This window comes from Suricata suricatta, chromosome 10, assembly GCF_006229205.1.
Source record: "Suricata suricatta isolate VVHF042 chromosome 10, meerkat_22Aug2017_6uvM2_HiC, whole genome shotgun sequence".
Lineage (NCBI taxonomy): Eukaryota > Metazoa > Chordata > Mammalia > Carnivora > Herpestidae > Suricata > Suricata suricatta.
The window spans coordinates 26,540,319-26,568,007 of record NC_043709.1 but is presented as its reverse complement, the minus strand read 5'-3'; the positions used below and the strand labels follow the sequence as shown (position 1 = coordinate 26,568,007).

Here is a 27,689-nt window from a genome sequence, read left to right as displayed (position 1 = left end):
AAACCTAAACCAAGTGGTGCATTTTTTAGACATTAGTATTAAGGTATTCTTTCATTCAAACTTTTGTTAACACTTATTTAGTGATGATCTAGAAAGAAATGTGCTTTTTAAAAAAATTTTTTAAATGTTTTTATTGTTGAGAGACAGACAGAGAGACAGAGAGCCAGAGCATGGGGTGGAAGGGAGGTGCGGGCAGAGAGAGGGAAACACAGAATCCGAAGCAGGCTCCAGGCTCTAAGCTGTCAGCATAGAGCCCGATGCGGGGCCCAAACCCACGAGCTGTGAGATCATGACCTGAGCCGAAGTCGGACACTCAAGGGACTGACCCACCCAGGCGCCCCAAGAAACGTGCATTTTAAAGGAGTTCCAGAATTTTGAGAACTTGAACTAGGAAAATCCTCAGTAGAGAAGAATAATGACCACAACAAATTTGAACTCTAAAGACTTTTTTTGACAGGTATACACTGATACCTCATGTTTCCAGGGCTCGGAAGAGGTTTGAGTGAAGAATGGTGCTATTAGAATTTTAAGGGTGAAAGATCAGATGAACAGGGTGTCAGAAGAAAAGCAATGCCCAGTGCTTGTGCTCAGTATGAATTCAGTCCGTATATGGCAGTAACGAAACCAAATTTCCCACATGGTTTGAATGTCAGTCTTAACTGCTTTACAGTCCTACCTCACATGCAATAATTGTTTTTTAACATTTATTTATTTTTGAGAGAGAGAGAGAGAGAGTGCACACAAGCTGGGGAGGAGCAGAAAGATGGGGAGACACAGAATCTGAAGCGGGCTCCAGGCTCTAACACGGGGCTCGAACTCACGAACCGGGAGATCATGACCTGGGCCGAAGTCGGACACTCAACCGACTTGAGCCACCCCTAAAGGGCAATGATCATTGATACATATTTTGATTGTTCTTTTAACACATTAAGCAATCAATAAGGTCTATATTTAACAGTTTTTAACTTCCTATTTGCCAATAGTTTACTTCTCACATATACTTAGTAATACCTTAAGATGGAAGTAGAAAATCCCAGAGATTAAATTCCCTTATTTTTAAGGGAAAAAAGTATCTGTTCCAGTTTCACCAGTAAACACTTTTACATGGGAGATTTTCATAGAAGTAGTTAAGCTAGCTTTCTCTGAACCTCATATTTTGAAGAACGATGAAGTCTGTCATAAAATCACTTTCTGGTTTTGAGTGGTGCGTGGGGGGGGGGGGGCACACACACGCTAGCACAGAACAGTCAAGTTTATTTGGCAGGAAGGACTTGAAACATCATTAGAACTGTTATCAAGAAAGGCAGCTTGAATTATTATATTGTCATGGTGGAATATACTTCATTTAAAACACTCGTCCTTATAGTCAGATTATATCAAAAGGAAATCCATAAATTTCAATTCAGGAATGGTAACTTCTGCAATTTCCAAAATGGAAGTATTGAATTTTTCAATTTGGGCTGTAAGAGAAGTGATATGTTAACTGATCTCCTTAAGTTGGAGGATGAGACGGAGAGGATGGTGCTTGAGGAAGTCATGAGGTGCAGCTAGTTCTTTGAGGAAAATACAGACTTCCCCGTGTGAACCGGGCAGGACACACGAGTGCGGCACAGAGGTTCCTGTCCAAAGACCAAGCGGGATTAGAACGGAGGGGCACGGTCTCTATGTAATAATCTCAGATACTAAGAATAAGCTGAATTAAGAGGAGAATCTGGAAAGCAATGAACTAATGTTAATGTCTAAGAATAAACGAGGGGGGAAAAAACAGAGAATGGGGATTAGACTTCAGGTGAGCTCCTAGGGAGGGAACCTGGATGGGATTGAGAGCAATTATGTCCAGGAGAAGACAACACAGATTTATGCAAGAGATTTAGGACGGGGCACCTGGATGGCTCAGTGGGCAAGTGTTCAGCTCAGCTCATGATCTCACAGTCTGTGGGTTCGAGCCCCACGTCGAGCTCTGTGCTGACAGCTCAGAGTCTGGAGCCTGCTTCAAATTCTGTGTCTCCCTCTCTCTCTGCCCCTCCCCTGCTTGCACTCTGGTCTCTCTCTCTCTCTCTCTCTCTCAAAATACATTAAAAGTTTAAAAACAAATAGAGAAAGAGAGAAAAAAAGATTTAGGAAGAAATATCTGACCAGGAGTGCCTGGGTTGCTCAGTCAGTTGAGCGGCTTCGGCTCAGGTCATGATTTCGTGGTTCATGGGTTCAAGCCCTGAGGCTTGTGCTGACAGCTAGCTCAGAGCCTAGAGCCTGTCTTCATATTCTGTGTCTCCCTCTCTCTGACCCTCCCCTGCTCACGCTCTCTCTTCTCTCAAAAATAAATAAAACATTAAAACAAAATAAATATCTAACCAAAAAATAATATACATATTTTTTAGAAAAAAAAAGATCAACAACCATCTAAGAACTTTTAAATATAAACCAACCCAAGAGGAAGGCAACAGGGACTAAGTAATCTCTCAAGATTCCTTTTAAAATCCTTTCTATAAAGAACTCATTTACCCTTAAATCTCATTACAGGGAAAGACTGAATAAATTAACAGCAAGATGTAAAACAGCTTAAGAATACACTAGATGCAAAGAACTATTAGTATTCCCAGTTCATCAGAGCACTATTCACGGTAGCCAAAGAGTGGGAAAACCCTTAATGTCCATCAACAAATGAACAGATAAAGAAAACATAGCAAATAGATACAATGGAATACTATTCAGCTTTTAAAAAGAAGGAAATTCTGCAGTTTGCAACAACAGAGATGAACCCTGGACATTATGCTAAAAGAAGCCAGTCACAGAGAGACAAATGCGTGATTGTGCTGACATGGAGTATGTAAAGTAGTCGGACTCACAGAATCAGAGTAGAATAATCCTTGCCAAGGGAGGGGCAAGTGTCAGTGCAGTGAGATGAGGAAGCTCCAGAGGTCTGCTCTACTATACACTTAAAAGCTGTCAATGTAAACCAATTTGACAATAAACTATTTAAAAAAAATTTTTTTTTAATAAAAATAAAAAAAATAAAAGCTGTCAAAGAGGGTAGGTCTCATGTTAAGTGTTCTTATCACAATAAAATAAAATTTAAAAAAGAATATGCTATATATTTAAACTGAAATTCTATAAAGCTCACAAAAGAACATATCTAATGTACAATCTTGTAAGTTCTTGAGGATATACACATTAAACTCTTCAAAGGGAAGCACATTAGAGTAAAAAAAAAAAAGCCACTTCTGGAATTTTGGTCCCAGGAAAAACACGGTAATAAATGATGGTATACTGAGCCTTCAGAAAAGTGTCTTTAAATCTCACCTGGGTACTAAACTTAAATGAACAATGAAAGAAGATATTACTCTAATATGTTTTAGTATTTCTTTGTAGTTTTGTTAATTCTTCACAATAATGAATGGAATGAAAATGGAATGTCTTAAGCAAAATGGCTGTGGTAATTTCTCTTGCAATTATTTAAGCTGAATATCAAAGCATACCCACCGTCTACATCCATGTGCAAAGTTCTAACAATCTGTAAATAAGTACAAAATAGTTAATACTTTGTATTCTCTTTTCCTAATTTATTTCTCTTTGAGAGACAGAGACAGAGAGACGGAGACAGAGAGACAGCGAGTGCACAGGCATGAGCAGGGGAGAGGGGTGGAGGGAGAAAGAGGCTCTCAAGCAGGCTTCACACTGGGTGAGGAGCCTGGTGTGGGGCTCGATCCCACAATGCTGGGATCAAGACCTGAGCTAAAATCAAGAGTCGGATGCTCAACCAACTGAGCCACCCAGGCACCCCATGTACTATTTTTTTTAGATCGACAAAATAATTCACAGTCACCAAATACATCTACTAGAAAGAAATGGTTTTTAATATCGTCTTTAACAAATTAAAAAAAACAAAATCAACAATTCAATAAGGATCCTTCCATTTTTCTTTATACAGATTTGAATGCTGCTGTGTAATTCACCAGTCACATTTATCATCAATAACCTTCCACTCACTGAGTTTAGAACTTACAGTATTTACTGAGCTAAACTCTCTCACAAAATAAGGCACAACTACATGATCACAAGTAGTAAACACAATACAAACAATGAATCCAAAACCTAAATGAGAAAATATTCATGCAAAAGTTTCTATAGAAACTATGAATATGAGATCCAGTTCAAGGAAGTACAGAATGTCATATACATAACGGCATCATGTTACAATAAATTCATTACTTCTACACAGAAAGAACTTAGCTATCTCCAATTCTATTTTATACAATTTTACATAAATTTAGTAAGTTTATGCACAATATTCACATCTGCAACAATAACAAATTGATCATTAAAATTCAGGCAAAGGGCAATTAAGACACGATAATGTGTGGCACATTATAATTACAGAACACCGCTCATCAAACTCATGTCTAGGAATACTAAATTGATGGCACATTTAAATCTTATGGATCAAATCATCCATGGTTTTATAGCCAAAGTGCATTAAAAAAAATTGCTATAGTCAAATAGGTCATGAATATCAAAATATATGATCATAATTTGCTCTCCACTTAGAAGCTAAACATTTTTATGCAAATGCAAAGTTAAAAAAAAGTGGCTTCAAAGTTCTCAAAACTATAAAATAATCTTAAAGCCTTTCTAAGAGAGATGGGAAACTAACAAATTTGGCAGTTACTATTTAACATTACTGTGAGGAGACTATCAAACTAGCTAATTCCACATTAAGAGGTAGTTGAACAAAATGTTATTTGTACACTGCATTGAGGTCTTCATGTTTCCTTTGTTTTTCTTCAAATAAACTAATCCTGTACCAGCAGCTTTGTCTTCTTCCTATTAAAGTAAAAAACTGTAGGTATAGTTTATTGTACTCTAACCCAGCAAAACATGACTTTAATTCACATTTCTATGCTGGGGTTTGCACTTCACTAACATGTGATGCCAACGGGCTTTGCATTAGAGCCAAGAGTTGGGACGTGCGAGCCCTAACTCACTGACAAATAGTACCAGCAAACATCTAAAATGTAGAGCCAGGAAGAGCTCAGAAGAGGACTTTTTAATTAAAAGAAAAAGAAAACCTATTTGTTTCCAAAACATATTTAATTAGTGAGAGTTAATAAGCAAAAAAAAAAAAAAAAAAAGATTTCTTTTCATTTCCGATAGCATGAGTAGCCTATGGTAAATTATTCAGGATCTATGAAATGAGATTTAGCTAGATGAAAACCAGTGATTAGTCTAACACATACAATTTTATTTGTTGTCCTCCCGAGAATTCTTTTGTGAATATGTCGCTGGGTGGACAAGATGGGAAAAAGGCCTTCAGTGCACCCAATTAGATGAAGTGAACAAATATTCTAACCTAGAATTCTCCTGAAATTTTACTATTTTAAAAAAAGAAGGCGCTGGGAATATCTATTTTTCCAACGTAGAAAGTTTCTGAGTTGCATATTAAGTTCCTTATATGTAAAAGTGTAGAACTGAGACTATTTGAAAGGGTTTATAAGTATATGAAAATGCATAAATAATTTCAGCTCAGTTTATATCATCCAGCCATTATTTTTAATAGAGTCACTGTATTTCTTCTTTATGTATGCTCAAGGATGTATGTCTATCCAAGTCTAGGGACACAATGTGGGTCCTTAATAGCTACTGACAGCAGAATTTACTTAACAGAGTTTTTAAAAATAATTCATTGAATATGACAATCTATTTATATGTGTTACAGGTAAAGCAGAAACATGATAACTTTATTTCAGCATGATATCTGAAAGCAAGTGCATATTATAAACTATTGCAAATAAAATATTAACTCCCATTCTTCCTTATTCTACCAGATGGTTACACTGGACAAATGGATAACTTTATATTTTTTTCTCTAGAAAGAATAAACCAGTATTAATGACCTCTCTACAGATGTTTCCTAATTTGCCATTAATAAGGCTATGATAAATTAAAGTTCAATTCCATTGTTCAGGATACAAATAAGCTAATTTTTAATTATCCTTAATTAGTCATTCTGTTTCAGTTCTGATTATAACTTTGGGATTCCGAAATATATATTTGTTTTTGGTGATGTTCTATTTTCCAGCTGTGGCTTCAAAGCAATTTCATAGCAGTTTTTTTGCAAAGTAAAAAGACTTACCAGTTAATATGGAACCCCAAACTCCTAAGTATTTTAAATTCAAGTCAAATTCACAACTTTCAAAAATGTTTCCTTATTAGGTAAGAAGAAGATGCAAAGTAGAATATTTAACATCTCCTTACCATGTGTATTCGTTTTCACAAATAAGACTAGGGCGCTATCAGTTACTGGCTTTAAGATGCAAAATTATAAAATATTACAGTGAAGCTGAGCTATGGTCGGAAAGCTTAAACCAAATAAAGGGAGAAATAGACCCATTAAAAAAGCGAACTCAGATTCTCAAAAATGCTGGAGAGACAATATGAGGGTATAATATAAAGGCTGACCTCCAAAACCTTCCTCCTTACGAGAAACCAACAATGGAACCATTATACAAGTTCTATTATCCATCCTCCAACTGGGGGGTGAGGTGGGTAGTTTTATAGAATTCTTAATTAACAATACGTGAGAGTTTAAAAATGAGATAGAAAAAGAGAAAGAAAAATTAACCCTAATCTTTAAAATACAACCCCAGGATAATCATTAAAGTAAGCAAACTGATTTTACAGAGGTTTTCATAAAATCTACCCAATAGAATTTAATCAATATTGTTAAAACAAAAGCCATGTTCAAATTCATGGTTAGTACATATTTCAAATAAACTGTATTTAGAACACTTTAGTAAATTTGCAACTTAACAATGCAACTGAGCTATGGACCTATATATAAGAAAAAAAGAAAGTTTTATAGTTCTGTGCATGACTTCACAAAGAGAATATTTAATATAATAATATAATGTGCTATTTATTGTGCAACATATATGATGTGATAATATCACCCATGTACATTTTTGAAATCTAAATTTGGGAGAAAGAAGTAAGCTATGGAAGCATATATTCATGTCATCTGTGAACAATGAAATTATATTTAAAAAAATACATTGCTATTTTCTGTCCAAAGTTTTATTTACATTTCATTGGCTAATTCTAAACTTGGCATGAAAGCTGTTCCAGGGGTTAAATGGAAAAAAGTAATGAAGATGAGCCCAAGTCTCACAAAAATAGAAGAGTTTTACTTGATATTGATAACATTCCAAAATATATGAAGTCTAATTTGGTCTAATATTGCAACCACTGTCCAAATCAAATAGTCCAAGACCTCTATTAAGTGCATTTCTTAAAAATCTAATGTTAGTGTAATACTATTCTGAAGTTGTGATAACCCATTATCCTTGCAAGTCATTGAAACATGCGTCACAGACACGAACAGGCTTCTTAGAAGAAGGAGTTAAGGCATTTTTGGCTGAACACTCAGCACAGAAGATATTTCCACATTGTCTGCAGTGGTGCTGTAAATGACAAAAATTAAATAGTTTCAAGCATAAAAATGACACCAAAAGCATGATGAGATACAAGAATACTGCAAACTGCACGGTGAAGGTATATTCGCTTCCAAGAAATTAGTGTATTAAAATATTAAATATTAATATATTTTAATGTCAATTTACTCTCTTAATTTGAATGCCTTATATTCCTCAGACACTATGCCAAACACCTGATCTGAAATTCATCATGAGTTCTCAAAAGAACCTTAAGAGGCACTTAAAAAGTGATGACAAAGTGCCTCTACCAGCTGAAAACCATTTCTATTTGCCAATTCTTTCAGGCATAATTTCTTCAATAGGAATAAATATAAACTTGAAGTGTCAGATGGTATTATTCAGAATAAATATTTTCTAATCTCTGCTTTTTCTTTAAAATAACCCAGTGATGACTAAAACATAGGAGCTAAACATATGATGACTAAACATATGGTCCACTGGTTCAGAAAATGATTATTCCAGAGGGTAACTCAGTAGGAAGGCAACTACTATATTTAAAACTAAAATTCAAATACATATGCTGACCAGAAACTAGACTGCATAAATTTAATTATTCTATGTAGCTTTAAAGTTAACCAATTAGTAGAAAATTTTTTTAATTTGTCAAATACAAGATTTTGATGGTTAAAACAAGAGTTGATACTAATAAATAAATGCAGAAGCATAGCACTATGAACAAAATCGTTTACCCGTCTCACTGTTACTGAGAAGCCTTTCCCACAGGCCATACAGTTTTGTACTTCATTGTCTTCAGCCCATTTCCTATTCAACGCTTGTGTGTGTTTGATCTAGTAGGAATAAAGAAAAGAGGTGTCCATATATTATAATATTCAACATTTTAAAGAATGATGGGTAATTTCTAATTTTGTGCCCAAGTTTCACAAAATTTTAACTTATAGGCACCATGGGATAAAATTTTAAAAATCAGAAATACTTTGGTTGGCTCCCATTGTCAAAAGTTGCTACACTCTTAAGTCTGAATGACAAAAATAAATAAAGTAAGTCAAATTGTAATCCTCAAAGGCACTGGTAATTTCTAATCTTTGGTGATTTCCCATCCCTTAACCCTAGTGATCAATCCTTCCTAATACCCTGAGCACATATTCAGTTACTTTCTTTAACACATAGTAACTCTATTCCTTGATGTTCCTGAATTTTTCCAGAACTAACAATTCATGAATAATGACAGGCTTTCTAACTCTTCGAACTGATCTTTGGGTCTCTCAGACAGATTCTTTATTGCTTTTATTCAACTATCCATAACGCCTACAATACTGCTATACAGACAGTAATCATTCAAAAGTTATTTACTAACTATAGTAGATTTTTTTTTTTTAATTGAAACTATGCTGGGGCCCTGGGTGGCTCAGTCGGTTAAGTGTCCAATACTTGGTTTTGGCTCAGGTCATGATCTTGCCATCTGTGACATCGAGCCCCATGTCAGGCTCTGTACTGATGGTGTGGAGCCTGCTTGAGATTCTGTCTCCCCTGTCTGAGCCCGCCCTGCCCCCCCTTGCTCATGCTCTCTACCTAAAAAATATTTAAAGAAAAAAGACTGAAAATATGCTTTCCACTCAGAGTTAATTCTAGATTGAGAAACAGCCTCACGCCCCCAGATGCCATACTTGGAGGGACTGATTCTCCCTGCCCAGCTCCTGCACCGCTGCGGTTGTGTTATCCAGCTTCCTCTGCAGTTCCAGCACTTTGGTTTGAAGTTTTTCTATGTCACCTTCTCCTTTAAGACATCTAGAACAGATTGCAAAGCGATCATTAATTTTTTTTAAAAATTATCAAAGATCCTTCTCGAACAGAGATAATGAACTACTTCATAACCTTAAAGATAATATATTAATTTCGACTACCCGATTGTTTTAAGGGTTAGTTTTTAAATGGCTACATAAGTACCTGTAGGGCCAGTGTACTTTTCTCAAGACTCTTCTATTTTAAAAAATATGGAAAAAGACAATCTCCTTGTCACTCAGAATGGAAATAAACTAGTTTTACCAGCCATCAATCACCTTTCTAGGAGTGCTCTCCTTTCATCCTGATTATTCTGAACTGTGGCTTCTAGTACTGCAATTTCACCCCGCAGGTCATCCGTCTGTTTCTCGAGCTCGCTGACGCGACGTTGGCTGGACTGCCACTCCTTCTTGACAGTGCCCAAGTTTTCATTTAACGCTGTAATCTGCATGGTAAGTTTAGCTTCATTTTCTTCATGCTTCTTCATTCCCACTTCTTTTTCTTTTATTTCGGAATGCTGAGAAAAGGAAGAACAGTGAGGAAAAAAACCTATTCCAAAAGTAATGCAAAATAAAGGTAAGGAAGCTATTGAATTTAAAATACTGGCAACGTAAATACTACTATTTCTTCAGGAAACCAGGCAGAAGAATGTACTCATCTCATAATAATATAATTGATTCCGCCAATAGCTGTGTCATTTGAGCTGGCTTGGAGGCCATAATGCTGAAATGATGGTCAGCAAGCCTCTTAGAAGAGTAAATAACACAAAGCAATTTGCAGTTTTTCCTTTTCTCCACTAGAGCAGGGGAAGAACACACAGTTAGGGACAGCAAGCTGCCCTCGACACAAAGCTGGCATTTTTAGTCTCAAAATCCACATGTACATTTTCCTCTATCAACCTGCCAAAACAACAATTACAAACCCTTCAAGTCACTGTGTGAACGTGAAATTGCAAATCTTCAACTAAACTACAACATTCAGCCCTCAAGTTATGTGGGGATATTTGGACTTAATTCAACAGAGGAAAGCCAGATGCTTCCCATTCTGGCATGCACAATTTAGGGAAGGAAAAGTAGACTTTGGTCATCAAAATTCCACACTGAAGTTTCCGTTCTCCCTTATCAACGCTCACTTTGACCAAACAAATGAGTTTAACATGATTAGCATTCACGCCGTTTACCTCAATCTACATAGTTGTGGAATTGTTTTTCTGGCACTGAAAGAGCGTTTATTTTTTATGAATTATATCTCATTGAATTTTCACTTCTATAAACCAAAATATAATTAAAGACTAAAATATTTCCAGTCACATATCAGCTATTTAAACAAATCAGACCTCCTTTCTTAATCAAAAAGTAAAATGCTAGGTTAAGAGCATTTAAATCCTAACTTGTAACTAGAAAAATCCTCTTACTGGATTGACTTACAAAATCTATTACAAAACACACTCTCCACTGTTAACTTACTGACCAGTCTAGCTTCCTTCTCAGCAAACTCTCTCTTCAGCTCTTCTTCTTCCTTTTTCACCTGCTCCTTTAGCATCTGCTGGTTCCTCTTCTCCTGTTCAAGGGCTGTCTTCAGGGAATCTGCTTTCCCTTGAAGCTCTAGTTTCTGCTGAATCAAAAGCTGTTTGGCATCCTTGAGATTTGTTACTTCCTATTGAAAAAGTAAGGCCCAAACGAAATCATCCTTTATGATAAATATTTCAAAATGTAGCTGAAATTTATTTAACTTATCATAACAATATAAGCGAATTTTAGCCTCTTCTCTTATGAGATTCTTATAGTTCAGTATTTCAAACAACTGGTTACAAAGATCAAGATTATTTACTTCCTGCTCAACAGTTATTTATATTCAAGTGACACCTTACATGCACGTTTTGATTAAATTATGGGAAAAACTTCTACCCCTTATTTTCCCTTTCCTCACTTAGCAAGCATTTATTGGTCACCTGAGGTATCACACACTGTGTTAGGTTTTAAGGACAGAGATAAATTATACATTACCTGCTTGAAGAAGTCACAGTGTGTAAGAATATAATGACATAAAGAGATAATTAATTAGAAAGCAAAATGGGAAGTCTACTGACAGACATAAAAGGTGTTATTGAGAGCACTCATGAGAGAATCTAACCTTTGAGAAAATGAATAACTTTTTTACAAAGTTATTTTACTAAAGCAAATGACAGACAATTAGTTTCTTCAACTGGCACCCCAGTTAGGCATATGAAAGGAAAAATGTTCCAAAGAGATTATTGAAAGATTTTAGGAGAAAAAAGAACTGAAACAACAAAATGCCCTCAAAATCTTAATTCTGAGCATAAGCATAATTTTCTAAGTCAACAGCTCTGTTGATTATCATCTCAACAAATCTAAATTTTTGGACCTACTTTGCTTTATTCAGTAATTTGAAAACAAAAGTAACATAATGTCAACATATGTCTATAGATATTACACAACACAGGATGAGAGCAAGAGTGTTTGTCAAAACAACAAAACTGTCTCTGGCACATAGTAGGTTCTCAATAAAATATATATACATTATTTATTTATTTATTTATTTTAAATGTTTTATTTATTTTTGAGAGAGAGAGAGAGAGAGAGAGAGAGAGAGAGAGAGAGAGACAGTGTGAGCAGGGGAGGGTCAGAGAGGGAGGGAGACATAGAATCCAAAGCAGGCTCCAGGCTCAGAGCTGTCAGCACAGAGCCCGATGCGGGGCTCGAACCCATGAACCGTCACATTGCCAAAGTTGAACCCTTCACCAACTGAGCCACCCAGTTGCCCCATATCAATTTTTTATTTCAATGACAATAATACAGAAGGAAGAACAATGATTATCTTAACATACCTTTATGCTTTCTTGCTTGTGGGACTTGAGGTCTTCACTCAATTTAGCAATTTCTTTTTCCTGTCTACACTTAATATCCTCTATCTCTGCCAATTTAGATTTTTCATTTACTAGTTCTTTTTCTTTCAGTGACTGTAGAAAGATAATCAAAAAATAATTTTAAGTAAATACTTAACTGAAAATTAACATCATGAAAAGAACTGCTACTACTAATGACATGGTCTCTGCCCCTTTCTCCCTAAGTTAACGTGACCAAACTACTTACCTTCACTTGCCTCGGTGTCCTTAATTATATAATGTGAACAATTAATAAGATCTTTATAAGCATTAGTTACTGTTAATACTGTGAAATGAACAGTGTCTAAACAAAGTTAGAACACTATAAAATTTAGCCAAACTATCATTCTTACTCTTATTAATGCCACTACTACTATTATTACTGTCAATGTCTTTATTTAAGGCACCACCTAGTAGTGTTACATATTACCTAATTTAATATCTATACCTATACTAAATAGCTCTTTTTAATCCTCATTTAATAAGGAATAAAGGCTTAGAGAAGTGAAATAATCTATTAGAGGTATATAGTCAAAATTACAACATTTCTGACTGATCTAAAGTCCTTGCAACAAAAGCCTACAAAGCTATATAGTTCTCTCAGAATTTTCTAAACTCAAGATAAAATTAAGGAATATCATAACAGCTTCAACACCTCTACCTCCCCACAAAAACATCCCCTATATTTTTTAATTAAAGAGACTTTCAGGAATTGCACTATTAAGACACACCACAAACTTCTGGAATTGTATACTTCACAATAATATCTTATCAGCTAATAGAAATACATTTCAACTATGAAACCAAAAATAAAGTGCTTCCTAGAATATGAATTTCTCTTTCATATAGCATCTTAACTTTTAAATGTAGTGGTCATATAATACAGGCTTTTAACTTTAATGTTTTAAGTTTATTTTTATTTATTTTGAGAAAGAGAGAGAGAATGGTGTAAGGGCAGAGAGAGGGAGAGAGAGAATCCCAAGCAGGCTCGATACTGGTTGCATCATGGGGCTTGAACTCACAAACCGTGAGCTCATGCCGTGAGCTGAAATCAAGAGTTGGACGTTTAACCAACTGAGCCACCTAGGTGCCCCAAGGGTTTCAACCTTATAATTCAGCATCATTTATATAATATACGCTCCTACTTCCCTTAGAAATTTGGTGGCTCTAAATTTAAGAATTTTCAGAATAAGAGCTGCCTGGTTGGCTCAGTTGGAAGAGCACGCAACTTCTGATCTTGTGGTCATAGTTTAAGCCCCATGTCGGGTGTAGAAATTGCTAAGAAAAAAAAATTTTTTTAAAAAGAATTATAAGCATAAGAATTATTTCTAGACCTTTTAATCTCATTCACACATTTAAAGAATGTTATATAACAGCTGTGGAGCTAGGATGATACCTGTTTTTAAATAACCAGGGGTCTACGATGTGAAAAAGATTTGTTTATAGAACTAAAAAGAGCAATAAGAAAAAAGAGTAGAATGATGAGGGGGCTATTAAGAAGTACTTCCTGGTATTAACATTCCCAGTGAGCATGGTGTTATATCAGAAACCAGAAGTCCATCTAAGAAGAGCTACTGAAGTAAAGTGATGCCTATATCAAGGAAGAGGTTTGACTAGATATTTTCTAAAGATACTGCAACTCTCAGATTCTAGATTCAGTCAGAAAATGAAATACCTTTTCTTTTTGAACATCTTGTAGCATTTTACACTGCTCCTTCAACTGCTGCTCTTTCTTTGCTAAATTCTGCTCCAAGGTAGCCGTAGCACTCTTCAGTTCTTGAATTAATCTATTTTGGTTTCCAATTTGATTTCTGTTTGAAATTAAGTCCTCCTGTGCTAGAGAAAGCTTCTCTTCTACAGACTTATTAAAAAAAAAAAGTCCCAAAATTATTATATGGCTTTTTTTTCTTTTCAGCAAATTTCAACATAAATGTAACAGTATCAGTATAGTAGAAAGCAATATACTATAAAAGGATATGCCCTTCAGTAAGATCATGTAAAAGAGAAAGAACACTAGACAATTAACTCTCTTGCTTATAAAAAACATTTTAGTGTAAAATATTTAATAAAATTGAAGCAATTCCAAAACCTTTAGAAACTGTAAGCATTATTAGCTAAGTAATATTACGGAATATCAAATAAAAAGGCATCATACTGAACACACTTGGAATATATGAAAATATATACAGATATGTCCCTCGGCATGCTGAAATCCTTAAAAAATAAATAGTTTTTGTCTTGGGGGGAAAAAAACCCCAACAACTGTACTTCACGGCTGCAAGCCTGATCGAGTGAACCAAAAGAAGAAGTCAAGCAGACATACGGAGTTCTGTTTCTGAGAAAGCCGTCACCCAGCCTCCTCACTTCCCATCTATGTGCAGAAGCAGTGTTGTCAGTTACCACTGCCCACAGTTACTGACTGTTCTAAAGCCCCAATATTTTGAGAAGCCAAAGCTGGTGAAAAGGGCCAGCTTTTTGACCCACTAGATTTCAGACTGGGGTAGGTATGGTAACGGGTGGGCAGTGGAAACTGGCAGGAACCTTTCCACTCTCAGGTGCAAAGAATCCAAAGGGGAGGAAAGAACTCCAAGATGCTCTTCTACCATTTGGAAGAAGTTCACCTTTCTTATTCTGGATGTATAGTTCCTTTGAAAAGGAGGCAGAAGATATAATTTAAGAAGAATCCCTGCTGGCTAGGTTTGACTATAGTAAGCATTTGATGAAAAATAAATAAATAAATAAGTTTTAAACGAAGACCTTATTTAAGGGGTTTCTCAATGTTCCTTAAAGAGACAATGTATTCCTTACAAATAAACCCAGTTCAGAAGTCTTCCTGATGTAAATGAAATTTGATTTCCAGTGGCTTCCAGTGAACACCAAGGCTTCTTTTTAAAATATCCTAAAGTCATCTAGTCCTTAGCTAACCAAGCTGCTGGCCATTAATTGAGTATACTGGTAAAGCAGAAAACGGAGGTAAAAGACAGCCCTTAACTTGAAGAAGCTGACTACATAGCCTGAAAAACAGAGCCACCACCTAAAATGGAAGTTGTTTGAGGCAGAAGAGCACTTGCTACATGCTGAATGCACAGAAAACCAGTGAGTGTGAAAACTTTCCCTGAAACGTGTTTACATAAGGCTCCATGGTACACGTGGGAACTGACATAAGCATCACAAAGGGTAAGAGTGATTTCAAACAAAGATAATAGTTTGACAAAGCCTAGCCTATATGGTCTATAGCAACTGTTACCAGGTAATAGAGGTCCTGATCTAATACTAAAGACCACCACCGCTTGCTAGAGCCTGAAATTAACAGCTTCCCTAATCTCTGACCATAAGAATTCCAAACTGTCTATGGTTTAAATAATACTCAATAAAATTTTTAACTCCCAAGACCCAATGACGAAATCTTTAAAGTCAAGCTCAAAATCTGGACTATTCCCTTCTGAAGATGCCAAGACATATTGCTCTACCTTGTCTCTGAATATCTTTCCACATCTTTCAGTGATACACTGCCAGGTACTTTAAATATTCCTTTTATCTTTCTTGTTACAGGCCACCTTATTTCCATCTGCTCAGCTTCCTTTACGGAACTCCCCTCTCCCAATCAACAGTTTTGTGAGCCTATCTTTAACCCATTTACTCCCACTGGAACAAGCAAAAGCCTGAGTAGATCAACTACTAATCTTGACCCTGAACATCACAATCACATTGCAGTAGTGTAGGTAAGTGTTCTGTGGTAGCTATCACTTTTTGTTGCTTAACAATTTTTCTCTTCTTTCAAAATAAACTTTTAAAATTTTTATTACTTTTTCTTGATGTCTGATTAAATGACATAAGGAATAGTATAGGCTAACAATTTGTATTTAATTCTAAACTTATTAGCCTAGAATTTTACAAAATTTACAGTTAAATTCCACTTCTGCCTTTCTTCGACAGCAAACAATAGCACACAACACAGCCCTTTTGAAATATACAGTCAACAAACCTAAGTATTTCATAAATAATCCAGCAGATGGGGCTAAAAGCATAGATCAAGCCAGCCTGTCTTCCACCCTTCTGGTGTCTCGATGTACAGTGTCAGCCCACAGATGGCAGCCTTGACTTAGGTAGGGGTCATGTTACAAAGTTCTCAACCTCTCCCCTTCTCTCTTACATGCAGCAAGAGCATTCGTCACTGAAGCAGAAGAAAAATAGAGGCTGATAATCATCTATTATTCTGGTCCATAAATATCATTTGAAGTTATCTAGGAATTTAGTTCTTTTTTTTTTAACTTCCTAAGAAGTTTAGATACTTCTCATTTTGGAAACATTAATAATAGAATTTAGCAATACTCGACTTCATATTTAAAAATCCTAGTGATGATAAAAGAGTAAAGGGCTATGAATCAAAGAACTGAGATCTAGTCATGCCTCTGTTATTGTGCAACTGGGTACGTCACAAACTATGCCAGGTCCTGTCTGCAAAAGGAGGCTTTGACTGGAGGCCCTAGCCACACCTAACAGTGGAACAACTCAGCAGCCTGACTCTCTGCCTTTCTCTTTTTGTCCATGCATTTTTTCTCATGTATAAAATTATTAGTATACAACATAGCTTTCAAGCACAATAAAAATAGTCGGGGTAATGAAATAATATTGATCTAAAACATCTAAGTCCTGTCACCATGTAATGCTCTTGGGTAAGACATCTATATGGAAAAAAAAGAACCCAACAGTGTGATTTCTATAGGACTTGTACAATCAATCATTAAGTTTCATCTCCTTGATCAGCTAAACATCCTTCTAATTCATCCATATTCTCCATCCTTACTTTTGCTGCCCACACCACCGTCACGTGCACCTGGACTAAGTGCTAAATCTCCTCTCTAGTCTCCACTCAGCCCTGCTGCTCCACTGTCCATTCCTTATCCTCAGCCAGGTCACCAGCCTAGCCTATAGACCTGAGCAAATCTTTTCTGTGGTTCCCGACAGAACCCACATCTTCCACAGACCTTCCCTGACTTTTAATAGTGTTCTAAAGAAAAATAAAGTACAAAGAATGTAAAGCTACTTAGAAAGCATAGGAAATGAGACATTTTCTGTCAGGTGGTGTTTTTTTCTGGCCACCATGAAAATTCTTTGCCCCAAATTGCCTATTTCTTTGTCAAATCGTTAGTCACCCCCAGTTCCCTCCGTGCCCTGCAGCCTGTCTGTATTGTCTCCTGTTTCATCCTGTCTCTCACATTAATCTCTTCTGCTCCATCTTCTTGAACTTTAAGTCCAGTTCTAATCAATGGCATTTGTGGAGGAAGGAAGACAGCCTCTTCACTGCACTCCCTATCTCTTGTTCCCCAGGTCCAATCCAAGCTGTCTATAAACGTCTTCCCGGTTAAATTGTCCAAAGTACTGTTGTCTTCATTTTACTCCTCTGCCTACACTCCTCATCCCTCTCCAACCCAAAATATAAATTCCAATCATCCTTGCTAGGCATCTAAGATACTTCACAATTTGATCCCAACGTTTTGAAATTTATCCTCCAAACACAAGCCAGCATGCTCGTGACTAGTAACAGCCTCCTGGTTTTGTTCACTCCCGCTGTAATACCTTTTCTCAAATGTGCCCCCGAGTGAAATGACCTTCTTCAGGACTCTCTATATATCCAAATTCTATATATCCTTGAGCACCTGTTCAAGTCCTACCTCCTTCATAAAGCCTTCCTTATAACAGCCTATGATAAAATACAGACAGAACATTTATATGTTATATAGAAGTATCCTGTGATTTTCAACAAAATTTTTCAATAATGTACTTTAAATTAACAAATTTACCAAAAAAAAAAAAAAAAAAAAAAAAAAAAAAAAAAAAAAAAAAAAAAAAAAAAAAAAAAAAAAAAAAAAAAAAAAAAAAAAAAAAAAGGAAAGAAACAAAAACATAACATTTCATGATGACCAAAAAAAAGAGAACTACTAAATCCTGTGGGAGAGAACACAAATGTTCCACTTACCTTGGAGAACTCATACTTTAAGTATAAACATGATACTTTAATAAAATAGAATTGTCAAGAACAAGATTGCTATGTATGCTTAGATAATTAAACTAAGGTTACGTTTACTTTGAGCTATAATATCCTAATTTTAATGATGAGACATTCTAGTAGTCTTGGGAGGTTGACCAATATAAAAACTAAAGGCAAAGTTATCTTTTTATATTTATAAAAAGACAGCAAAGTCTTTAGATAAGCTAATAATGTAGTAATTAATGTATTTCCAAATTATTTTACTGTTACAGATGTTATTTTTAAATGCCTATATTTACATATATATTGTTATAATATAAAACAATTTCATTATTAAAAAGCATGTTACTCCAAAAATAATAATTTAGTAGAAAACAAGCATGATATTCCATAAACACTAACATTCCCTTGTCCATCTGGTCTCAAATCAACCATTTAATGAACGCCTAAAAACAACTCACTGAGTTTTTACGATATATGTTACTATACCTTAAGATCTTGCCTTGTGGCAAGAAGTTCAGATTCCTTCCCATAGAAATCAGATTGAAGCTGTTTTAAATTTTCCTGACTTTTTTCATAGGAATTTTGTAGCGCCGACGTGCTCTCTTTCTCTGCTGCAAGTGCCTGGGCTGCTTGTGCTGACTGCTGCTGTAATTTATTCTCAAGCGCTGTCTGCAACACACAATAGTTGTTTAGAACAGCATGCATAGCACAAACCAGTTACAAATATAAAAGGAAATCCACACAAGAAAGAAGATCCCTGAGAACAAATTAAACTGTATTTGTGCCCTAAAAAAACTTAAAGATTTACAAAATACAAAATCCAACAAGTCCCAATTTAAAAAGCAAAAGACGAAAAGGCATTACACACAGAGAAAAGCATTTCACTGGCAAGTCCCAAGTATCAATGTCTCAGGAGACTGAGAGTAACACCCACATTCTGACGGAAGAGACAGTGCTAGATGCCTTAGAAGATGATGTAATTTAAGGTTGAACTAAGGGAAATTTCTATAGGAAAGAAATAAAAACGCCATTACTGCATTGAAGCATATCATTTCTACTCCCTGAAATTCTAGAACAACTTAAGAAATTTCTACAAGATGGTGTTTATTAACAACAGAGCAAAAAAAGAAATCTTGCAAAGGTCTGACTCCTCTAAACCCTAAACTTGTCTTTAGACTCAGAAGATATACACAAATCATAACGTAATTAAAATATATGTGTGCGTAGTATGAAAACAAGCACTGGCTTTTAAAATAAATACACTAACTCAATGCAACCTCTGTTTAAACAACCAGTGACCCTCTTGTTTCAAAACCCGCTACTCATGTCCTTGCCCACAGCTTACCTCTCCTCCCCAGCAGAACTTGAAATAGTTGATGATGTTCCCTCCTAGAAACATTCCTCAACCTGGTTTCCAGGGCAGCTTGTATTTTAGGTTCTCTGCCTACCTCATTGGTCATTCCTTCTTAAAATCTTTTACTAGCTCCTCTTCTTCTGTTTAATCTCTCAGTATTGTAGGATGCCAGGGTTCTGTCCTTGACCTTCTTTTATTCCATACAGTCTCTCTCTAGAAGATCTCAACTTTAAATATCACTTATTGACAAGTGAGTCATGAATTTGTGTCTCTAGCCCCAATCTCTCTGCCGGAACTCTGGGCTCATTATAACCCAGTACTTCCCTGACATCTCCACTTCAGTGACTCACAGAGAACTATCTCAAGCAGAACTCTTGGTTCCCGAGAGCAATGCTGCTCATCAAAAAGTTTCTTTCCCCCAATAACTATGGTCATCTATCCACTTGCACAAGCCACAAATGTAGAGTTATTCTTTTTTAAAAAAGATTTTTAAATGTTTATTTTTGAGAGAGAGAGAGAGAGTTGGGGGCAATACCTTATTCATTCTGATTTCCTATAATAGATTTCAAATAAAGTTGGTGTAGGAGCCATTGACCTATAGCCTACTTGCAGAATTCTTGATCAGTGGCCCTCAATCATATCCAAAGTGTGTGTGCGTACACATACGTGTGCTATATCAGTGCATACACATACATATTCATACCTACTTAAACATTATCTTTGTTTTTCCTACTTCACTGTGGGTGAGTGATAACTGTCACAGACCATCACTGCATAGTCAATCATGCACACTGACACCCGTAGATCAGTTTCAGGTCATATATTTCCATTTAATAGCCAACAACTACTTTTTTTCTATATTGCCCTGTGCACAGCAGTAGGTATTTTAAATACACCTTCTCAATCTTTATAATAACTCTACAATTCTATTTAGCTCAGAAAGATAACCACTTCCCTGTGACCCTAATCCTAAAGTGTGTCACATGAAATTTAAATTCAGATCTGCCTAGCTACAACCTATGTCCTTCTTTATATGCTACACTGCTCCTCAACAAAACCAAACCATACTGACCTTTCAATGATTCTCTAGTTACTCTAAATTTTTTTAAAGTTTTATTTATTTTGAGAGACTGAGAGAACAAGCAATGGAGGGCAGAGAGAAAGGAGAGAGACTCACAAGCAGGCCCTGCACTGCCAGTACAGAGCCCAACGTGGGGCTCGATTTCATGAACTGTGAGATCATGACCTGAGCTGAAATCAAGAGTCAGACACTCAATGGACTAAGTTACCCAGCACCACCTAGTTACTCTAAATTTAAAGTCTAATTTATAGCAACAGGCTATCCATCCAACATTCCCCAAAATTCCTTTCTCCCCGAATTTAAAAAGCGTGCTCCTTATTTTAGCATCCATACACTAACATAAATTAACTATAGCCATGGCTGAATGCTTATGTCTTCCCCACAAAAGTTCAGGTTGAAGCCTAGATCCATAATGTGATGATATTTGAAGATACAACCTTTTTCAAAAAATTTTTTGAAGTTTATTTGAGAGGCAGAGAGAGAAGAGACAGAGAGAGAGAGCATGTGAGCACACACACATGCAAACAAGGAAGAAAAAGGGACAGAGAATCCCAAGCAAGCTCCACACAGCATAGAGACAGAAGTAGGGCTCAGACTTATGAACCATCAGACTTATGAACCATGAGATCATGACCTGAAATCAAGAGGCGGATGCTTAACTGACAGAGCCCACAGACGCCCCTGGATGTAGTAGACTTTTAGGAGGTCATTAGCCCTCATACGTGGGATTAGAGCCCTTACAAGAAAAAACACAAGAGAGATAATCTCTCTCTCATCCTTATGACGATATAGCAAGAAAGCATCTACCTACAAACCAGGAAATGGGTCTTCACCAGACAATGAATATGCCAGTGTCTTTATATTGGACTTCCCAGCCTACAGAACTGTGAAAAATAAACATCTATTGTTTACGCCACCTAGACTATGGTATTTTTGGTATAGCAACCCAAACTAAGATAACTAACAATAAAAATACTTCCTTTAAATCTCGTAATTCTTAAGGTGTCAACTAATAAAGTCATGCAAAGAACAGGCATATACATTAATCATAAATCTAAGAGAAATCATATTATAGTTAATAATTTAAAGAGAAAATGTGCTAAAAATAATTGGACTTTTTTTAATTCATGAAGTTATGATGCAATAAAAATGAAGATTTGGGGAATACTTGAATATGAGAGTAATAGATTTGGGAGAAAAGAATGACCTCAAGACATCAAATCATACAACAAAATACATATTGTGATAATTACACCTGACTTATGATTATATATAACACCAAAAATGCACAGGCAAATTTGTCTACTCATTTATTAGAAAATTACTCTTTTGTAAAGTGGCATAATAATGGTTATAAAAACAGTGGTCAACATAAAATAACCTATTTGCAAGGTTAATTTTATTTCCTCTAGTAATATGATTGCCAACTCTTCTTATGATATATTGTGTTTGTTCTACATAATACAGATTTCACTTCTCTCTTTTCCATGGGCCAACTGATATGCACATACCAACAGTCGGGAAAAGCTTTCTGCTGAAATATTCAGTATAACCCATTTCTGTCAACTTTGGTGTGAACGAGTATTGGGAAATACTTAAGAATAAAAAACAGATGCTTACTAATAAACTGGAATCGCTTAGAAATGGAAACCATTAGCTGTAACTTAAAATATCAAACAGTTACAACTATATGAAACCTACACTCCTTAGTTTTTTAAATACATACCATTTTATGGTTTTTCTTCTTACCTTCCTTTAGTAAGGATAACTTATTTTTAAATTCTTTTAAAAGTTTCTAATGCACCAGAAGGGTTATATAAATTATTCCCATCTCATCAAATGTTAATTTGATGCTATTTACGTCTATCAAATCATTAGACTATAATTTTAAATAAACATCATCTAAAAACATGGTTACAGTAAATGGAAATCCAGACATATATTTAATTACATACTTCAGTGCTTTTATACATTAGAAAATACTTAGAAAAATTTTGAGCACATCTAAATTTTTCTTTGTTGCAACTCCTGTGTTATATTATCTAAACTGCAAAGATTTTCTTCCCATAGAAAGTAAACAAATATAGTGCTACCTTCTGTGAAATAGCAACTTGCACATCTCCTTGGAGTGCTTCAATTTGCTTTTTCTTCTGTTCAGTCAATTGCTTTAACTCATTTATGTTCCCCTGAAGTTTCTGTTCTTCTTTTTCCTTTTGTTTTAAAGTATTCTGGGCCTGTGCAACTTGTCCCTGCATTGAACTGAGTTCCAACTTCAACTGATGAGAAGTCTAAAAAAGATGAAATCTGTTTAGCATTCATTCAATCAAGACACATTTATTGGGTACCTACTACATGCCAAGCACTACTCTAGGTAGAAACTACTAAGCCTGGTGGCCACAGTGGATCAGTAGTAAACATAGAAACAAAAACAAAAACAAAAACAAAACAGAACAAAACAATCCCTGCCCTCATGGAGCTTTCATAATTGACACCATTCACTTTTAGATGACATGCTGAATTAGTCTTCATTATTTGTTTAATCTTATTTTCCTTTCTAACTTGAAAATATATATTTGGATAGAGCTTGTAAATGAACTAAACTAGTATTACCCTGTATCACAGGAAATAGGGGTATCAACATCAATCTTTAGATTGCTGGAGTGTCTACTGTCCTTCAAGAATATTCTCAGAATGCTAACTTAGCCTGATGGCCATGGTTAGTTAACCAAAAAGAATAGCTCCATATTAATTCTGATAAAACTAAAATCATTTTTGGCAAATATGTTTAGTATCTGTCTGATGACACAAAACTATACACTTCAACAGTTTCCTTACTTAGAGGGCTGGTGCATACTGTGCTGTCACTTTGTTCTTACAGTCTACCAGGATTTACTTCTGTTCAAAATGAGGTATCATAAAAAGTCACCCTGTGGTCAATGTGAACTACTATGATCTCCCACCCTTCCAGCCAAAGTCATGTTTTCATGTTTTTTGCATATTTCATTGTGAACCTAATTCAAGCATTGGACTATATTCAAAGTTAATTTTGAAAAGATTCACTGCTACAGATGGTTGCTTCAGCTCATCTCCAACACAAAGGGAAATATTTTTATGCAAAACAGAAGTCAGGTAGTGTAACAATAATGATGATTATAATATGATAACCAATGATAAAGTGACAGCTAAGATTAGAGCATTTATTTATTTGGTTATGTTAAGTGTTCTAAGTACTCTGAAATACATTAACCCATTTATCTCTTATAATAATCCTATGCCACAGATTCTGTTATTAGCCCCATTTTACTGCTGAGGAAAAAGGAACACAGAGAAATGAAGTAATCTGCATAAAGCAAGGCAAGTCAGCATAACTAGCAAATGGCACAGTCAGGATATAAATCTGGACAATCTGGATTCAGAGCTTGGATGCTAAGTCACCATAATTTATCCATTCAAAGGCTGGCATTAAAACACAGGTGTCTTCTTTCAATCAACAACCAGACTACGATCACATTAAGGCTTCTCAGGACTAGGTTTTGCTGCTTTATCAAATCATATTTCTAGAAAAAATATATACCTGGATTCTAACCACAAGAGGTAGGTCTTCTGAGAATAATAACTGTATATTATATCCATTTATTTACTCATTTGCTGGTTTGTTTTTGATGGAGAGCAATAAAAGCATCAACCATTAAAAAATCTGTTGTTATACAACCTTTAACATACCATTAAATATAAATGTCCATGAAATAAAGAGCCCTTATTTCTATTGAAAGCCTATCAAGATATTTTTTCAATCATAATAATGTACCTTAATCTAAATTATCTAATTATAACTTTATAGTAAGTTGATTCAATTAACTTTATTAGTTATAATCCTTTGAGTCTTTTATTATAAACTAGCTTAATCTTTTTAGTAGTAGGTAGAACACAAATAACAATTTAAACTATCTTTTTGTGATCCATTATATTTCAGACAAATAAACCTCCTCTGACAACTATCAGTGTGAAAATTTTGTAAATACAGAAGTTATTATTCTTTACCTGTTTTGTGTTACAGAAAAAGAAAATCTTACCTGCTTCTCTTTTTCAAGTGACTTTTTCAGTTCATTCTGTTCCTTAAGCGCATTTTCTGTCTGTACTTGAAGCTGATGCTTTAATTCTTTGCAAGTTTTTTCCTAAAAACAAACAAAAAAAACTATATTATGTAAATTTAAGAACTCTGATTTATGCACTTCGTAAGATCCACACATTGGAAATAAACTAGAATCATTGATAGTTTAGAATGGGATAGAATCATCCATTTCTTAGTAAGATCTACACATTGGGAATAAATTAGAATCATTGATGGTTTAGAATGGGATAGAATCATCCATTGCAGTTATAATGGTGGCAAATATTACATCAGTAAACGTAGAGGGGAGGGGAAAAAGTTAAAGCTTCTATCATCAACCAACAGCAGATTACTCTGGAATTCTGTGGAATCCATTTTTATGTCACAGAATTAATTATAGTTAACTTGTCATGCTATTTTAAAAGTATAGCAATCTTCAAAAAATGGAAAAGAAATTTTTGTGAAAGAAAGCATTAAAACAATAAATAAGGAATAATCACATATAACTTAAAAAGGAAGATGTATATATAGGAGATGATTTCTCCAAACAGAAACAAACATAAAGGTAACATACTAATGCCATATATTTTGTGTGCTACTACACACTTTACTGATTTTCATATTGAGAACGAAATAACTCAACTTTCTCTGCTACTCTGTTATTTTGGGTTAAAGTATTTCTGAGAATGCATTCACCGTGAAGAACTTCCTGAGATGTGACTTTTTTTCTATATAGTTTAAATGTGGTTTATGGTATCTCCAAGACATGCTATTATCTAGAATTTTAGAAATTCAGTCGAGAATTAGAAAGCTTATAGTACCACGACTGAAAGTCATCACAACCTTTCTGATCTTTTTCTGTTTTTTTATGCAAGTGAATAATGCTTGAACCAGCAGCTATATTCTTCATGAAAATTTCTCTAAGGATGAACAAGAGGCAGCCTCCCAAACATAGCATCATACCAGCAATAAAGAAAAATTGTTTATTTAACTGAAAGTTTCCTGGGCCTCTGGAAAATTATACACACAAACACCAATATCTTTTTCTCAGGTTAAGCAATCTCAATTCATGTCTTCGTTAGAATTAAAATCATTTAAATGTAAGATAAAAAGTCAATAGTAAATTAAACAGAAAAACCAATACATCTTAAATAAAAATCATTTCTCCCTAATCAAGTAAACATAAACAACTAACCAAATCTAATATAACAGCTTTTCCTTTCTGATTTTCCTTTTCAAATTCACTTTTGGAGTTCTTCAAAGAATCAGAAACTTTTGATAAATTCTCTTTAGCTGTAGAAAGCTCTGTCCTTAGAGTTTCTTTCTCCACCTTCAGTTTTTGTAGTTCTGCTGCTGATGTTTGAATTTTGTTATTCAATTCCTTGTGTTGCATCTTTGCATCTTGACTTAAATTTTCAATTTCTTGTTTAAGGACTTTTTTTTCTTCCTCTTGCTTGGTAAGCATTTGCTTCATATTTTCAAGAGCTTCATATTTTTTCTGTAGTTCCAACTTTGTACTGGATACTCTAAATATTTAAGAAACAATGTTTTAAATGATGTATAATTTACCATTAAAAATGAATAATTATTGAGCTTTAAAACTTCCATGTGTAGCTCAGAAGTAAAAATGATTAAATGTCATAAAATCAGACAACTAAAAAAACCTTAAATATGATCTGATCATGAAACAGAGCTGATTTTCTTTGAGTCAAGTAAGTTAGTGGTAAAGCTAAAACCACCTAATCCTCCTGACTTAATCCAGTCTTACCTATTGCAATAGATGCCCTCCTCAAACTGCACAGAGAGCAGACTCTCATCTACAAGAGCCAGAAAGGCTTTTCTGTGCACCTTAAAGAAACTGCTCACTGTGTTAGTTCCCAAGCAAATAAAGAATTTTGTCCCATTCCTTGAAAACACGCAACACAGTATGTGTTTTTTAGGTATTGAACTTCAAAACATATTAACCCAGAAAAAAATAAAGCAAAAAAAAAATTTCATTTCAAGCACAAAGACAAAAAAAAGATTCACTTTAATCCTGGAGCCTAACAGATTATACAAGAGATTTGTTATCATTTGTCCCTTAATATAAATTTGCTACACCTGATTGAAAAAGCTACAAGAATAAGGAAATGAAAATATAGCTTCAAGAAAGTTAAAAACCTCTATTGTTTTGATAAAATTATGAATAAAATTATGAACCAATTGAATGAAATTATGCATTAAAAGAATAACAGGTTAAAGATAAGCCATTTTATTTTTTTTTAATGTTTTAATGTTTTATTTATTATTGAGACAGAAAGAAACACAGCATGAGCAGGGGAAGGTCAGAGAGAGAGGGAGACACAGAATCTGAAGCAGGGTCCAGGCTCTGAGCTGTCAGCACAGAGCCCGACAGGGGGCTTGAACTCATGAACTGTGAGATCATGACCTGAGCTGAAGTCGGGCGTTTAACTGACTGAGCCACTCAGGCGCCGAAGATAAGCCATTTTAAAAGTGAAAATAAAACTGGATGCAAAGTAGTATTTCTTGAATACATACTATTTCTGACACTTTATAATCAGCATAAATTCAAAAATATGTTAAAGAGAGGTTGTTAAAAAATATACTAGCCACATATTTGGAGTTGGGCATTCATACAATACCAGAATATTTATACGCTGAAAAATTTCAACTTTTAGTCCCAGAAACTTACTTTTACTTTCTAAGTGGCTAGAAACGATGGGAGTTGGGTACATTCATAGGATACTGCACCTCACTGATTTTCAAAGGTATAAATAGGAAGTCATTACACTGAGGTGCCTGGGTGGCTAAAGTCAATTAAGTGACAGACTCTTGATTTCAGCTCAGGTCATGACCTCATGGTTGGCATGAGATCGTGCCCCACATCAGGCTCTGTGCTGGGCATGGAGCCTGCTTAAAATTCTCCTTCTCCCTTTTCCTTTTCCCCACTCCTGCTTGTACTCTCTCCAAAAAAAATTTTAAAAAATTTATTTTTAATTAGAAAAGTCATTAC

At 35.1% G+C, this 27,689-nt stretch overlaps 1 protein-coding gene across 1 annotated transcript in view; it reads right to left on the bottom strand.

Annotated features, from left to right (window-relative positions):
* Nucleotides 1–3,831: 3,831 nt before the first annotated feature.
* The window catches only part of EEA1 (early endosome antigen 1), a 143,824-nt gene continuing 119,966 nt past the window's right edge, over nucleotides 3,832–27,689 (bottom strand). Inside the window, exons 23-34 of the mRNA XM_029955444.1 lie at nucleotides 25,872–26,202; nucleotides 24,639–24,740; nucleotides 22,659–22,853; nucleotides 18,617–18,799; nucleotides 13,811–13,996; nucleotides 12,079–12,210; nucleotides 10,701–10,886; nucleotides 9,509–9,747; nucleotides 9,116–9,236; nucleotides 8,180–8,278; nucleotides 7,377–7,457; nucleotides 3,832–4,821 (exon numbers count right to left, since the gene is read on the bottom strand). Of these exons, the coding sequence (XP_029811304.1) occupies nucleotides 4,702–4,821; nucleotides 7,377–7,457; nucleotides 8,180–8,278; nucleotides 9,116–9,236; nucleotides 9,509–9,747; nucleotides 10,701–10,886; nucleotides 12,079–12,210; nucleotides 13,811–13,996; nucleotides 18,617–18,799; nucleotides 22,659–22,853; nucleotides 24,639–24,740; nucleotides 25,872–26,202 (1,975 nt within the window). The 3' untranslated portion in view covers nucleotides 3,832–4,701. The remainder of the gene's footprint in view (nucleotides 4,822–7,376; nucleotides 7,458–8,179; nucleotides 8,279–9,115; nucleotides 9,237–9,508; nucleotides 9,748–10,700; nucleotides 10,887–12,078; nucleotides 12,211–13,810; nucleotides 13,997–18,616; nucleotides 18,800–22,658; nucleotides 22,854–24,638; nucleotides 24,741–25,871; nucleotides 26,203–27,689) is intronic.